The sequence below is a fragment of the Bombina bombina genome, chromosome 4 (assembly GCF_027579735.1).
Source record: "Bombina bombina isolate aBomBom1 chromosome 4, aBomBom1.pri, whole genome shotgun sequence".
NCBI lineage: Eukaryota > Metazoa > Chordata > Amphibia > Anura > Bombinatoridae > Bombina > Bombina bombina.
Genome location: NC_069502.1, coordinates 1091968956 through 1091985036, shown reverse-complemented (window position 1 = coordinate 1091985036; position 16081 = coordinate 1091968956). Strand labels below are relative to the sequence as shown.

Sequence of the window (16081 nt, the reverse complement as noted above, 5' to 3'; positions counted from 1 at the left end):
TAAACCAATAGAAATATTTATACAGCCTTTACTATGTCAGTATATTTATAAGATTCTTAGCAGTACTCTCCAAACAATGTGTGAGTATATGGCAGGGTTATAACTGAATATATTTAAACAACCTTCCTTTAAACTAAACCCACAATCAAATATGCTAAGACAATAAAATTAATATAAATTCCTGAATTCTTTATTATTAGTTCATATCTATGAACAAATTGAAATATATTTGTAGGAACCAGAGTATGAGTCAATTCTATACACTATTAAAACTATTAAAATACGCTATACTTCTTACAAAGCTCATAAAGTTTACCTTTAGAACTGGCCTTATTCACAATAGCCTTTCATTCAGAGTTGCATTTAAAATATTACAATGAGACTTAGATAGCAGCTACTAACATTCAAGTAATATACTGATTATTTAATCACACTTTATTCTAACACAATTCTAATTTTAAACATCAGAAATTGTATATATTATTTGTGCCAATAGCCAAACTCTGAGTTATAACTCTATATTTGCACAGATAAAACAATTTAGCATCAAGGATTTGTTTAACAATACATAGACTATGAATATGAGCTAAAATACAGACTGCTCTCTTTAAATCTATTAAATACAAATTGACTATGTTCTTACCAATAACCTTTGTTTTCAAATATTAAAAATTTGAACAATTATACTTCACAAATTTGAACCAATGGTAGTTGTCTTTAGATCATCTCATTTGAAGGAAAGTTATCGCATAGACCAAGATAAGTTTTCAGTTTCTTGCTGAAGTGAAAGTGTTCCCAAGTATGGCCTCCAGTATCAATCACCCGTCTCAGCAAGTTACAAAAAAAGCACGCCCACGTGCTTGTCCCTTCCGTTGGTTCACCTTGTGAGTGTATGTTGTCAAGGAAATGCATCCTTGCAACAGCCAATCGTCTCCTGGCTGCAATACCTGTATCGCAACATTAGACCTTGTCCATCGGGGGGCAGTGTGACAAACAATACAGCAATACATTTAATCATTTCTAACATTTATCCCATGCAATTATTATTTTAAACATATACTAATTTATTACATTAATAAATTACAATATTAATTGTAGATGGGGTAGTATCATATAATTTTTCTGATTATTTTGATATGAAACATCATGTGTCTTTAACATTATATTATATTAAAGTAATTTATATTGTTAACTATTCAAGATTGATAGCATTTAAAATCCTTATATGGCATTCATGTAAATATAGCATGTTTCACATTTCTATGTATTTCTTCCTGAATATATGAATTGATGCCCATGTCCAACTGTTGTCTGTAACCAAAGAAATAATTGTTAGAATGCTCATGTTAAATCTCAAGATATTCTATGCTTCCAAAAATATATATAGGTGAAAACATCTTAAAATTTTTGCTCTTAGGTCTCCATGTTTAATATGTGTCTGAATATACTGTACACATGTGTACCCCACACACACATATCTATATATACATATATATTCATACAAAATACAGCCATGAGACATTGTTATATATATTTTTTTATTATCATGTAGGCTGTATCAAAAGTTGAATTTAAAATAGCTTAACTGTAACATGTGTCTATAGCTCACAGGGGGTCACTTAACAGGCAGCTGTCAAAAGCCATAATTTCCTTAATATGCCTGTATCCTCAGATCCCTTCCCAGACAGAACGACTCTTTAGCAGGCAGGAAGCCCATATATGAGCATGTACCTTTGAGATTCCAGCAAGCTAATTTCCATCTCATTAGGCCTCAAAGACATATCCCAGACACCCCGTCCCCACTCACTGTATGGGGTAAGGGATGTTTGGAAGTAGCTCAATGGTTTTTATCCTATCTCAAGCTATAAACTCTGTTCTTTCTGAAAATCACTTTACAACATTCCTTTAAGTGATTGTTTTAAGTTCAGTAGACCAAATGTTTTATTGTCCTCATTTGGATGTTTAAAACAACTTTGCATACTGAATGTGGGAGGATGGGACATGAGTTTCAAGTAAATTTTTCTGAATTAATCATTTGGAATTGATTAGTCAAATATATAATAATATATATATATATATGTATTAATCTTTACATATACCTTGACAACTAGTAGCTTTGTTAACGCCCCTTTTCAACAAACTGTGATATAAGAAAATAGATTTTAATTGTTGTTGTGCTTCAATTTTAGCGCTTCTTTATATCTTATTTTTATGCCCCAATAGATATAATTTTTGTGCTCTGTTATATATTATTATTGCGCTCAAATAAACATTATTATTGCGCTTTGTTATACATAATTTTTGCATCTTGTAGAGCGTCTTTTTTTGGTAACATTGCTTCTACAACTGGTAGAGAATTTATTTCTAATGCTGTTCTCCACAGTAGCTATGGAGAACTTTAAAGCAGGAACGTGCAGGAGAACTTTCAGTCCTCTATAGGAAAATATCAATGATAAATTTATAACTAGGAGAAGCCTTCTCCTTTCTTCCTCTTGTGAGAACCTGCAGTCGTATTTAACAAGCAGCGGTCATCAGACCGCTGCTTCCCTAACTCTTCTCCACCTCTTAGGTGGAGAATTTCAATCTCCCTGGTCTCGTCCCACCGGGGACATTGACAGCTCCTGCAAAATAGTGTTCTTGTGCACTGCTGAATTCTGCCAGCAGAATTCAGTCCGCCTGAGGTGAGCTGTGGTGGACAGGGGCGCATATGTACACCCCTGTCCGCCGTAGCTTAATATCCTAAAAGGATCTAATTTAAACCTTTTTTTGGAGAACGTGTTCTCCAAGTCGAATGGGAACAGAGTAGGAGAATTTTACAGTTGTACTTGCCCAATTTTAGGTGCATTTTTGAATGATAAATAGGGGCATTATTTCTCAAAAAAACTTTTAAGAGAAAATATAGGCTTATGAATGATAAATCGATCCCCAGGAAGCAACAGTGGAGAGTTCCATAGTGCAGCTGCAACCCAACAAAAGTCTTAGAGATGGGAGAGAGAAAAATATGGAAAATGATAGCCATAGGTCATAAGTTGATGAGCAATTTAGGAAGTATCAGTTGTGTGTGAGATTTTTAGTTCTTTGTAGGTTATAGTTCGTATTTTGATTTGGTAACAATCGAGAGCTAGTATAGGAAGTAATAGAGAGGTTTGATTGAGGATCATTAAAGGATTACTTTCTGTTATAATTTTTAAGCTAAACAACTAACATATTAAAGTTAATAAACATTAATTTAAAACCTACTAACCTATATTTTCTCCAAAAATAAGTTTCATAACGTTCTAAAAGTTATATCTTTTATTCGCCGATGATGTCACGTTATCCTGCCCACTATTTTCAGCACTGAGTGTTCAAAATACTTAAACCAATAACTTTGTGTTTAAAGCGCCATTTTGAAACCTAGGTATTGTAAACGGATTGGTACAGAGCAAAGGATACCCACGGAGTGGGTTTGGAAAAAAATTAAATTTGCAGACAAGATTTCTGATATACGGTAGAGATATGTTAATCAAATGCTATTGATAAAAAGCGTATTTGGGGTAGTTAGTTAGTAACAGGCATAGAAAATATTTACTTACAGTGGCCCTTTAAGGAAGAGGCATTCATGATAGAGTGGATAAATTAGTGATGTGGAGGTCATTAAGATAGTTTGCAGTAGTCAGAGTGAGACAGTATAGTAAGTTAATCAGTGTTTTAGTGGTGAATTGAGTGAGGAAAAGGTAACTTCAAGCTGAGTAAGGCAGGACTTAGGGAGTGAAGAGTGATGTAAATAGAAATTCATTTTTGTGTGATTTTGAGCAGCAAGTAGTGTGAGAAAATCACATAGAAAATTGAGGAGGCCAAGTTGTAAAATCAATGGGTACTAAGGGTGTAACACGTGAAAGAGATAAATATTTTTTACCCATTACTAGTATAGTTACCTGACTTGAAACAGTCAAGTAATGTCAAGCAAAGCATTGCAATTCTGTAACCCATTTATTCCCCTCTCTTTCATACTGTTTATTCTACTCTTTTTGAGTAGACTTGATGGGCCTTTTTGGTTCTTATCAACCATAAAATTCTATCTTTCTGTGTTTCTATGAGTACTCCTATCTGTTTCTCAACCCCTCCATCTCATTGTGACCCATGCATGTTTGTCACCTGGGCCTCTTTATCTGCAACCTGTCTTCTTTTGCCATATCTTTTTTTTTTTTCCTCTCTTTTTGCAATGACAGGTCTGATGCATTAGGTCCGCATTTAAAAGTATTAGAAGACATAATTAAAGGGACTTGAAACACAATTTTTTTTCTTTCATAATTCACATAGAGCATGCAATTTTAAACAACTTTTTAGTTTATTTCTATTATCCAATTTGTTTTGTCCCTTTTGTATCCTTTGTTGAAAATTATACATAGGTAGGCTCAGAAGCTGCTGACTGGTGACTGGACATATATGGCTCTTCTCATTGGCTTTCAGCTAGCTCCCAATAGTGCATTACTGCTCCTTCAACAAAGTATACCAAAAGAATGAAGCAAATTAGATAATAGAAGTAAATTGGAAAGTTGTTTAAAATTAATCTATCTGAGTCACAAAAGGGAACTTTTCAGCTTCATGTCCCTTTAAGATTTTGTGGTTTAGATAGCACATGAAAAGAGACTTTTCAATTCACTACTATTGTCAGATGTACTTTGTTATCTTAGTATTCTGTGTTGAAAAGCATACCTAGATAGGCTAAGGAGTAGTACTATTACTATATATACTAGTACAAAATACTATTGGGACTTACCTTGTGATTAGTGGCTACACACATATGCTTCTTATAATTGGCTCATCAGCTGTGTTCCGCTAGTGCTCTTTCATGAGGTTAACTATATAGTTATAAGTGTGCACAAGTTGTATTTTTATTGCATGATCACATAATCAAGGCCGGATTGGCCTACCAGGATACCAGGAGATTTCCCAGTGGGCTGCAGCAGCTGGGGCTGGAAAGCAATAATTTAAAGGGGTGATTGGGTTACAGGTTGCCTATAAAACAATAATCTGGCACTTTTCTTTTTTTTTTTAATACTAAATAATGTAATATAATTCTAAAAATAAATATTGGGGGAAGGAGTATCCCAGTAATCTCCTTTGAGAAAAATGGGGAGGGCACATTATACTCAATGGAAAATAGGGCTGGTCCCCAAATTTTCCAGGGCTGCTTTTAATTCCCAATCCGGCCCTGCACATAATCATGTGAAATCAAGGAGGGCATGAGCGTTTGATTAGAATGACATGCATGTTTTTTAATATAGCTTAACATAGAACCAAATAACATTTATTATAAATATGAAGTATCTTTTTTAAATTACAGAATATTTATGTACGTTTTATATTCTTCTCTACATATAGCCTATGAGTCCTACGCCGATTGAACATTCCCTTGTATGGCTTGCCGTACACGAAGACGGAATAAGTGTTCTAGAATACAGCACTATGGTATGTTTAGTTATTTGCATATCAATTTTATAATATTAGAGAAAGCAGAACATTTAGACTGGGATTAGCAATTCTCAGTATAGGCTTTTTTTTTCATAATGAACTTAATTTTGCTTTCAAGACGTTACAGTTTTCTTAAGGTCTCCTGGAGACAAAAAGGATTAAAATTTGTACTTCCAGGGGGGAAGCATTATGATAAAAAATTGCTTATTTATGGATTTATTACAAGCCTGTCATTTTTTTTTTATTTTCTGCAAAAAAAAGTACACTAAACATATTGCTTATACATCCCTTAAAACAGAACAGCAGTGTTGCAGTCTTTTATTAAGTAAATGCAGCGCTTTGTTTGAGCGTTTCAACACAGTCCTTATTTGAATTGAAAATAAAAATAATGTTTTCCTTTCTCTACCCACTCTTCTGCTTGTTAAGAGGCTGCTATTCACATACATACACAGGAGTTTAATGACCTTTGGAGGCTGCCGGGATGACTTTATGCTGGTAGTTAACAACACTCAAACAAAAGAGAAACCAAATGAAAAACTTCTGTTTGCCATGGGGAAACCAAAGGTAGGTACATTAGCTGAAGAACACACCAACATCTCTAAGGTAGGCTTTTAGGAATGAAGTACTCTTATATGCTACAGTACAAAAAAGCATAAATTAAGCACCTGTGGTTTAAACAAAGCAATGTTTATTATCCTAGCAGGAGGCTGGTCGAGGAAAAGGCAATTATAAACTAGAAGATATGGCAATGTAATTACAAAATGCTTGTTCTTTTGTTGTTCTAGTGGCCTTCCTATGGGGTTCCAAATTTCACTTACACAAATAAAAGCTAGTGAAGCAAACAGGAGAGAGGCTTTATGCTGTGCAAAGCAGATTGCTGTTCTTAAATACCAGGGTTAGTGGCACCTGAACATAATTTGCATTTCCACTGTAAAGTTACCAGAGCCAGAAAGGGGGGGCGAGAGAAGCAGCCTATTTAGTTGTTTTTTTTTTTTGTTCTACAACTGAAGAGACGAGCTCAGTAAATATTGTAAGAAAAAAAATATTCAGATGAGGTTGTCTCTTCAGTTGTTAAACTCATCTGAATATTTTTTTCCTCCACAATATTTACTGGGCTTGTCTCAGTTGTTAAACTAAAAAAAAAAAAAAAAAAATATTCAAATCATTTGATCAAATCAACTGAAGAGACAACCTCATCTGAATATTTTTCTTTCTTACAATGTTTACTGAGTTTAACAACTGGAGAGACAAGTTAAGTAAATATTGTGGGTAAAAAAATATTCAGATCAGTTTAACAACTGAAGAGACAACCTCAGTAAATATTGTGAGAAAAAAATTATACAGATGAGTTTAACAACTGAAGAGACAACCTCAGTAAATATTGTGTGAAAAAAAATATGCAGAGCAGCTTAACAACTAAAGAGACAACCTCAGTAAATATTGTGAGAAAAATTATTCAGATCAGTTTAACAAATGAAAAGACAACCTCAGTAAAACAAAATGTATGCTTACCTGATAAATTTCTTTCTTTCCAGATATGGTGAGTCCACAACATCATCAATTACTAGTGGGAATATCACTCCTGGCCAGCAGGAGGAGGCAAAGAGCACCACAGCAAAGCTGTTAAGTTTAACTCCCCTACCCATAATCCCCAGTTATTCGACCGAAGGGAAATTAAAAAAGGAATAACACAAAGGTGTAGAGGTGCCTGAGGTTTAGTAAAAAATAACTGTCTTCAATTTAAGGGTGGGGTCGTTGACTCACCATATCCGGAAAGAAAGACATTTATCAGGTAAGCATACATTTTGTTTTCTTTCCTAAGATATGGTGAGTCCACAACGTCATCAATTACTAGTGAGAACCAATACCCAAGCTAGAGGACACAGATGACTAGGGTGGGAGAACAAGACAGGCAGACCTAAACAGAAGGCACTACCGCTTGAAGAACCTTTCTCCCAAAAGAGGCCTCAGCCAATGCAAAAGTATCAAATTTATAAAATTTGTAAAAAGTGTGCAGAGAGGACCAAGTTGCAGCCTTGTAAATCTGTTCCACAGAAGCTTCATTTTTGAAAGCCCAAGAAGACAAGACAGTCCTTGTGGAATGAGGAATTCTGACCCTTACACTTGCCCGAGAAACAAACAAAAAGGGCAGAAGACTGGCGAACATCCTTAGTCACCTGTAAATAGAATTTTAAAGCACGCACAACATCCAAGTTGTGCAACAGACGATCCTTATGAGAAGAAGGATTGGAACAGAGAGAAGGAACAACAATTTCCTGATTAATATTTCTAACCGGTCTGTTTCCGGTGGGAGGAGCTGTGCAGTGTGAACACACTGTTGTCGGCATCGGGAGCCGAGTTTGGACAGCTCAATACTATTTTCCCCTGCTGTCTTATCTCCCGCTGTTGGTGCGTTCAGCATCCTAGGGAGCCGGGCAAGTTCCACTCAAGCCCAGGCAGGAAACTGACTAAAGACTTTGTATCGGCTTCTATGTCAGAGCCGCAACTTCGCCCTACTGTTGAGGACTGGTAACCTGAGTACCTTGATTAGTGATTTCTGCTTGCCTTGTTCACCGTCGGCTGTACAACATGTGTTTACCATAGCGAGACAGCTATCCCATTAAAGGCATTTACATGCAGAAACACAGCATGCTATAAGTACGGTGGTGGACAGTAAAAGAGCTTTACCTCTAGCGGTCAAAGCCTGAGGGCTATTCGTGCTCGTTGTGGGGTAGTGATACCTCCTAGGGCACTTCCAGGACAGTAACTTCTCTGAGGTCACTGAGGCAGCAAAAGTGGAGGCGTCTGCAGCTTGTTGTTCTAGGACGTAGCAGCTGGGGATTCCTGGCCAATCTGAAAATGGCTCATTGTACGAGCCTCCTCACCCACCCAATAGAAAACGAAGGTGTGTCAAGGAGCAGACGACACCCACCATTTCCACACGGAGCCCACACAGCCTTGCAAAACAACCCAGATACTGTTCGGCTTAAGGAGGGGAGCAGTTTGCGGATGGTAAACCGGCAGGAGAGCCTTAGAATAGCTCCCTTAGGACTGAGCTAACGGTCTGGGCGATATACGTGAGTCATAAATCTATTATCAAGCTATCTGCCAGCTTCTTTTTTTTTGGTATGCATGTTCAGCTATTGTGGTGGGTTGGAGGAGCGGTAATTCACCCTCGCAGGGAAAGGAGGATCTCCTGTGTCTAAATACAGCTACGGCAGTTCATTTGGACTGCCTAAAGGGAAAAAACAAGAGGAATAATTGGATACCTTCTGCAATATATTCCTACTCCAGAGAACATTACATTGGGCGCTCACGATCAGGCTAGAACTGTATAACCTGAGCCTAAAATCCCCATGAACGTTATTTTGTTGGGGAAAAGAAAGGGGGAAAAAAAAAAAAAAGTGTACTTAGTAATGATTTCTGGGATTTCTTGTTAAGTATTTTTTTTTCCATAGTAGTAATATTGTTTCTATCTCTCCCAAAATGTAATGGTGTAAGTTATTCTACAGTGTTTAGAAAAAAAAAAAAAAAAAAAAAAGGTCAAGAAATCCAGAGTTTTTTGGTTGGTAATTAGATTTAGGCAGTATCTATTTCTGCAGAGTCACCTCCTATTCCTGTTTGCAAACTTAGATATTAAAGGAGGCTAGATCACGCTAAATAATTAATTAGTCCACACAATTGGTTTATATAATAGGCAATGCTTGTGATCTCTGAAGTTTTCTATAAGAGGAGATCTTAATAGTCAAATGCTTATTTAATACTGTGGAATCTATTCTTTCTTACTATAAAGAACTTTGTTGATAGTTGGTGACCACGATAAAGGAAGGGAAAAGCTCTCCCTCATTTGTGATTTGTCTAAATATTTTTTCAAGAAGAGCAGGATTTATAGGAGTTTAGAACATTTTACTGTAAATTCTGTATGTTGGCCCTAAGAAACCACAATAATAATATATAATATAACATTGATTAACTCCATATGCTATAAGCAGCTTGTTCATTCCTCATAAAATACATAGGCGTGGGGAAATCTCCCCATATTATATGTTCCCTCTTTTTTCTTTTCTTAAGGGAAGTAGTATGCATAGGAATTTAGGAATTCTGGGTATCTATCTAACTGGTCATTAGGGTCCGGAAAAGCTTATTTGTCTCAGAGATTGCAGGCTTTATTTATCACTAAAAATTATTTATTTATTTTTTCTCACAGGAATTTTTTAAATGGGGGAAAAGGGAAGTAACAAGGAAAGGCAAAAAAAAAAAAAAAGAAGAAAAAAAAGGGAAAAAACACAAAAGAAACGCACAAGAAAAAGAACAAGACATAAGACACTTAATAAATAGAATTTACATTATATGTATCTTTTTTTTTTTTTTACACATATGTAAGTTACATTTTTTGCACGTCCACTTTACCAGGCCTCAGTCTGGCATTGCATGTGTGGTAGGGAGTGTTTTTGGGTTTTTTTCTCACACGTTTTGAATGGAAAAATTTATCACTCAGGGGAAATCTAACTCTCCTAAAATGCCTGTGAAAACGAAAGACAAGAAAAATAAAACAATTGACACCAGTTTAGATAGTACAATGGAACCTAGTAGGTCCCCATTTGACTCGCAAGCTCCTATAGCTAAAATATCAGAAGTGTTTTCACCGCAATTTGAAGCCATCAAAAAAGAGCTAGGCTCAATTGCTACCGAAATAGGCTCACTGTCTGTTGAAGTAAGACAGTTTTCAGCAAGCTTAACAGAAGCAGAGGCTAGGATCTCTGATATAGAAGATCAGACGCATATTCAGGCTGACACTCTACGTAAACAAGAATCTAAAATTAAAAATATGCAGTTACGCCTGGAGGATCTTGAGGATCGCTCCAGGCGTAATAATATTAGACTAGTAGGGCTTCCCGAACAGTCAGAATTCGAAGATTTAATAAAATTCACGTCCACTACATTACCTCTTTCACTTGGTATGCCATCCCATTTGCTACCACTCACGATTGAGCGTGTCCATAGATTGGGCCCCAAGAAGTCTTCTCCAGACGGAGTCACAAAGAGTAGAGTCTGTTTATTCAAACTTCTTAGATTTCAAGATAAAGTTGATCTATTGATACTGTTTAAAAAATCTGATCCTCCAGTATTTGGAGACAGCAGGATATTATTGTTTCAGGACTTCTCCTTTGAGACCTCATCTAAAAGAAGACTGATGGCCACCCACTGCACGCAATTAATAAATAAAGGGTTAAAGGCCCGTATGGTTTACCCTGCCAGAATTATAGTAGAGGATCACTCTGGTACTAGACACGTATTTGATGAGGTTACAGAACTTAAAAATACATTGAGAGCAGTTAATCGCAGAAATTTTATTAACCAGAGGTTATGATTTTACTTGGTAATGTTGAAGATTGTACTCTCAATGCTAGATATTGCTAGCGAAGTTGTTATCTTGTTTAATTGTTTTTTGTGGTTGTGTTTTTTTTTTGTTTTGTTTTTTTCTCTCTCCTCTCCGCCACCGCCCCTCCCTTTTTCCCCCGCGCCGCGCCCTCGGTTCACCCCGAATGGACTGTCCCTTACAAAATGGCTAATTAGCCTGATTTTAGATGGTGGAAGGAATTAAGATTTTATCCTGGAATATAGGAGGGATATCTTCCCCCATTAAACGCAAATTGGTTATTAAAACCCTAGCAAGGTATAAAACAGATATTGTTCTCCTTCAGGAGACACATCTTAATGAGCATGAAGCGGCTAAATTGAAGATAAAATGGGTAGGGGAAGTAGTCTCTACGACTGGTCGATCTAGAAAATGTGGGGTCGCTATTCTCTTCCATAAAGAGTTAGAATACAAGATAGATAAGGTAGAAATAGATCCGGCTGCAAGATACATTCTTATCCATGTGTTTATAAAGAACATTACATTTATATTTTGTAATATATATGCTCCAAACAAGTTCTCTAGAGAATTTTGGGAGAAAATAAAAAATTAATTATTTCCTTTTATTACTGAAAATTTAATTCTAGGGGGTGATTTCAATGCTACCTTATGTCCTGCACTAGATAGACTTTCTAATAAAAATAGATTAGCCTATGAAAAAAATGCAAAATATTTATTACAATTTTGCGTAAGGCTAAAATTAGTTGATATATGGCGTTTAAAAAACCCAGACAAACAGTCATTTTCTTGTGAGTCTAAAGCACATGGCACTTTTTCGAGAATTGACCTACTTTTAATTACGGAGAATCTAGCTAGTCAGAAATTAGAGACAGGAATCGGAGATATCATCATCTCAAACCATGCAATTATTTCTCTGTCATTTCCTACTGGGCTAAAGAATAGGATTCAAACGCCTAGTTTTTATTTTCCTCGATATCTGTACACTAATCCTAAATTTGTTAATTTTTTGAGATCTCTCTGGCAGCGATATTACTCTGATAATGTAAGTTATTCTAATAAACCGGAAATTTTCTGGGAAGCTTTTAAAGCTGTAATGCGGGGAGAAATACAAACATATATTAGTATAGCGAAGAAAAAGAGTAAAGCATGGGAAATTCAAATTATGAATAAAGTTAGGAACTCACATAGAAAATATTGTTTAAGGCGCACTTCGGGAAACTGGAAAAAATACCAAGATAATAGGAAGGAAATAGATTTGTTTTTAAAACAAAAACTTTTAGAGGAAGAAGCAAAAATAAATCTCCAATTTAAAGGAATGCATGGTTCCTCCGCTAAATATTTGGCTAGACTCATTAAGGTTAGAAAAAAGAAAAATTTTATTCCCGCGATTCAAACCGAAAAGGGAAGATATACGGAGACTAATGGGATCATGGAGGCATTTTTTGCCTATTATCAACAACTTTACTCTGGAGTTGAGATAGATAATGTTAACCAAGATATCTTTTGGTCCACGATAAAGACGCCTCAATTAAGTAGCGAGGACTTAATATCGATTAATGCTCCAATATCTATCGATGAAATTAGAAAAGCCATAGATCATTTGAAGATGAATAAGGCTCCTGGGCCAGATGGGTTCCCAGCAGAGCTTTATAAATGTCTTGGTGAGGTCCTTCTGCCCACTTTAGAAAAACTTTTTAATTTCTATTATACTTCCAATAATATGATTTCTAGTTATTTCTCTGCAGCCAATATTTCGCTTATCTTAAAGAAAGGTAAAAACCCCGAAGATCCGGCCTCTTATAGGCCGATTTCGGTTTTGAATACAGACTACAAGATCTTAATGGCTATTATTGCTTCAAGATTATCTTCTCATTTACATAAAATCATTCATCCAGACCAGACTGGATTCATGGTAGCTAGAAATCCAGCGAAAAATATCCGCAAATTGATCAATTTCTTGGATTATGCCTGGAATGTGGATAAGGAGAGGAAGAAGCCATTATGGCAAGGGACTGCTATACTCTCCCTGGACGCGGTCAAAGCTTTTGATTCGATTGTATGGGAATACCTTTTTTGGGGGCGATGGAGAAGTTTGGCTTAAAAGGGGAATTTGCACAATTTATTCTTAGATTATATCATAATCCAATCTCCTTTTTACTTATCAATGGGTCTTTATCTCCTAAAATAATATTACAGAGAGGCACCAGGCAAGGGTGCCCTCTCTCCCCTCTACTCTTATATATAGCGTTCGAACCTCTCGCGATTCGATGCAGAGATGTCTTGATAGGAGTCTCATTCGGTATACATCGTCTCAAAATGCTGCTCTATACAGATGATGTGTTGGTTTTCCTTACCAATATCCAGCAGTCTATTCCTATGATCCTACATGTGTTAGAAGTTTTCAGCTCTTTTTCAGGTTACAAGATAAACTTAGAAAAGAGCTAACTAATGTGTATAAATAGTCCTCAGCTTGCTGGCCTTGATATCCCATTCAAACTGGTTGATGTGCATAAAAATCCTAAATTTTGGTATAAAGCCAATTTTGAGCCCCTTCTTCAAAAAATTGGATCTGATTTGCGTCTTTGGGCCGCTTTCCCACTGTCTATCACAGCCAGAGTTAATTTGATAAAATCAATCATTTTTCCACGTTTGTTATATCTGCTTCAGAATTTGCCTTTATTCTTATTGAATAAAGATTTAAAGTTTTTTAATGCTCAAGTCTCTAAATTTATTTGGAATAATAAAAGGCCCCGAATCGCGTTGGCTAGACTAATTCAAAATTGCGGATCGGCGGGATTGGCGCTTCCTAATTGTACAACTTGGCTGCCATGGTTAAAACGGCAATAGATTGGCTTGCTGGCACTAATCTAGTTTCATCAGAAGAGCTAGAAAATCATTTGATTGCCCCATTTGCGTTAAAAGCTATATTACACACTGCAGTCCAGAAGCTGCCTCAGAATGTTAGCTGTCTTATTACTATTAGAAACATAGTTTTTTGCCTGGCAAAAGTTTTGTGCAATGTTAGATATAGATTATTCGTTTTCTGAATGGCTTCCTATAGTAAATAACCCAGATTTTTTGCCAGGCCTTTATCAAAAAGTTTTTAAAGTTTGGTCCGATAAAGGACTACATTACGTAAAACAGTTATTTGATGAGAATGATCAATTATTAATGGCGGATACTATTTTTAATAAATATGATCTAGCTAGATCTAATCTATTTGCTTATTTTCAAATTCGCCATTTCGTTCTATCTCAAAGCTGGCCCCCTTCTTCGTTCTCTGATTGGATGGATATTAAGCTTTTTATACAAAAATTTGTGGCAGGAAACTCTTCGATATCTTTGATGTATGATATCATGTTGACCAAGCAGAGTCTCTTATTTAGGGATAACATTTGTAAGTCCTGGCTGCCGTTAATCCCCGTGGTAAATCATGATAAGATCACTCAGAGTTTTGACTCTCTACGTAAGTGTAAAGTCCCGATATCTTGGAACGAATCTCACATGAAATTGATTAATAATTTTTACCTTTCTCTGTGGAAAATCTCTAGATTTTACCCGACTTCGGTTAGTTTATGTCCCCGCTGTTCACATGATAGGGCTGATTTGCTTCATATGTTTTGGACATGCCCTAGGGTAAGACAATTGTGGTTAAAGATCATATTCTGATTTAATAAATTATACAAAATATCAATTGCTTTATCTGCGGAGGATGTCATTTTTCTATGTCCTCCACAAGAGGCTTTTAATGTGAACACCATAAATAGCTTAAATACTTTTATTCTTACTGTTAGATATTGTATTCTTAAAAATTGGAAAGCTAGGCAGATACCGGGATTAGCTATGGTCTTTAGATCCTTGCAAGATCAAATTGCCTTCGAATCATTTCATCTTTATGAAGCAACGGAGAAAAGGATCAAGAAGTTTCTCTGGAAATGGACACCAGTTATTCTGTCCTATCCATATTCCTTGCAAAAGAGGATTCTTTCTCCTTTTCTTTCTTCAGTGAGTTTTGCGGAATTAACGTTACTTAATGTTTTTCCACATACATGGATTGATTGTACTATGAGGGAGTCCTAGTCAGTGGCGTTCTGGGGGGACGGGGTGGGGTAGTGGGCGGGGTGGGGATCGAGAGAGAAATACCTAGGTTCCGAATTGGGTTTTTTTTTTGTTTTTTTTATTGTTATCGTTTGTTCTGTTTGTATGTTTTTTCGTTTACCTCCTGTTTTCCATTAGATCCCTGTTATGTTATTATGCAAGTGAGAAGGAAGGAAAAGAGAGAGAGGGATCTCATGTAAACTAAGGGCCTTTAGTAATAAGTATATCTTTGCTATAACTTATGTGTTTTTTTTTATTTTTTTAAGGCTACTGTATTTATGTGTAATGATTATTTCTTAATTGTATTTTGAAAATGTGAGGTTCAAAGTTTTCCTTCTCTATGCAACAAAAATAGAAAATGTGAGGTTTATTTATAGTACTTCCTGCATAACTGTGATGTAACAGATTTGTTTATTTTGTGGCAACTTGTTTGCCATGTTTTTTTCTGCATATTGCTGTAACTCATCACGCTTGATATTTCATATTTAACCTCAATAAAAAATTATTTTAAAAAAAAATATTTCTAACCGAAACCACTCTAGGAAGAAAACCCAACCTTGTATTCAGGACCACCTTATCCGCAAAAAAGATAAGGTAAGGTGAATCATACTGCAAAGCCGATAGTTTCAAAACTCTCCTCGCAGAAGAAATAGCAACAAGAAACAAAACCTTCCAAGATAGCAATTTAATATCTATGGAATGCATTGACTCAAACGGAGCCTGCTGCAAAACAACGTTAAGACTCCAAGGAGGAGTAACAGATTTAAACACAGGCCTGATTCTGACCAAGGCCTGACAAAAGGATTAAACATCTGGCACAACCGCCAAACGCTTATGTAACAGAATAGATAAAGAGCACTGACTGACAACCCCTTCTCCAGACCTTCCTGGAGAAAAGACAAAATTCTATGAATCCTAACCCTACTCCAAGAGTAGCCCTTCACACCATTAAAGGTATTTATGCCATACTTTATGGTAAACTGTGAGCCTGGATCATGGTCTCAATGACAGATTCAGAAAAACCACGCTTAGACAAAACTAAGCATTCAATCTCCCAGCAGTCAGTTTCAGAGAAATTCGATTTGGATGAAGGAAAGGACCCTGAATGAGAAGATCGTTCCTCAGAGGCAACCTCCAAGGTGGCAG

The 16081-nt window shown here is 36.1% G+C and overlaps 1 protein-coding gene across 1 annotated transcript in view; it reads left to right on the top strand.

The window, feature by feature from the left end:
* Positions 1 to 16081, top strand: part of PLEKHH2 (pleckstrin homology, MyTH4 and FERM domain containing H2) — a 359537-nt gene that overhangs the window by 315906 nt on the left and 27550 nt on the right. The window contains exons 28-29 of the mRNA XM_053712285.1: positions 5368 to 5454; positions 5884 to 6021. Coding sequence (XP_053568260.1) covers positions 5368 to 5454; positions 5884 to 6021 — 225 coding nt within the window. The remainder of the gene's footprint in view (positions 1 to 5367; positions 5455 to 5883; positions 6022 to 16081) is intronic.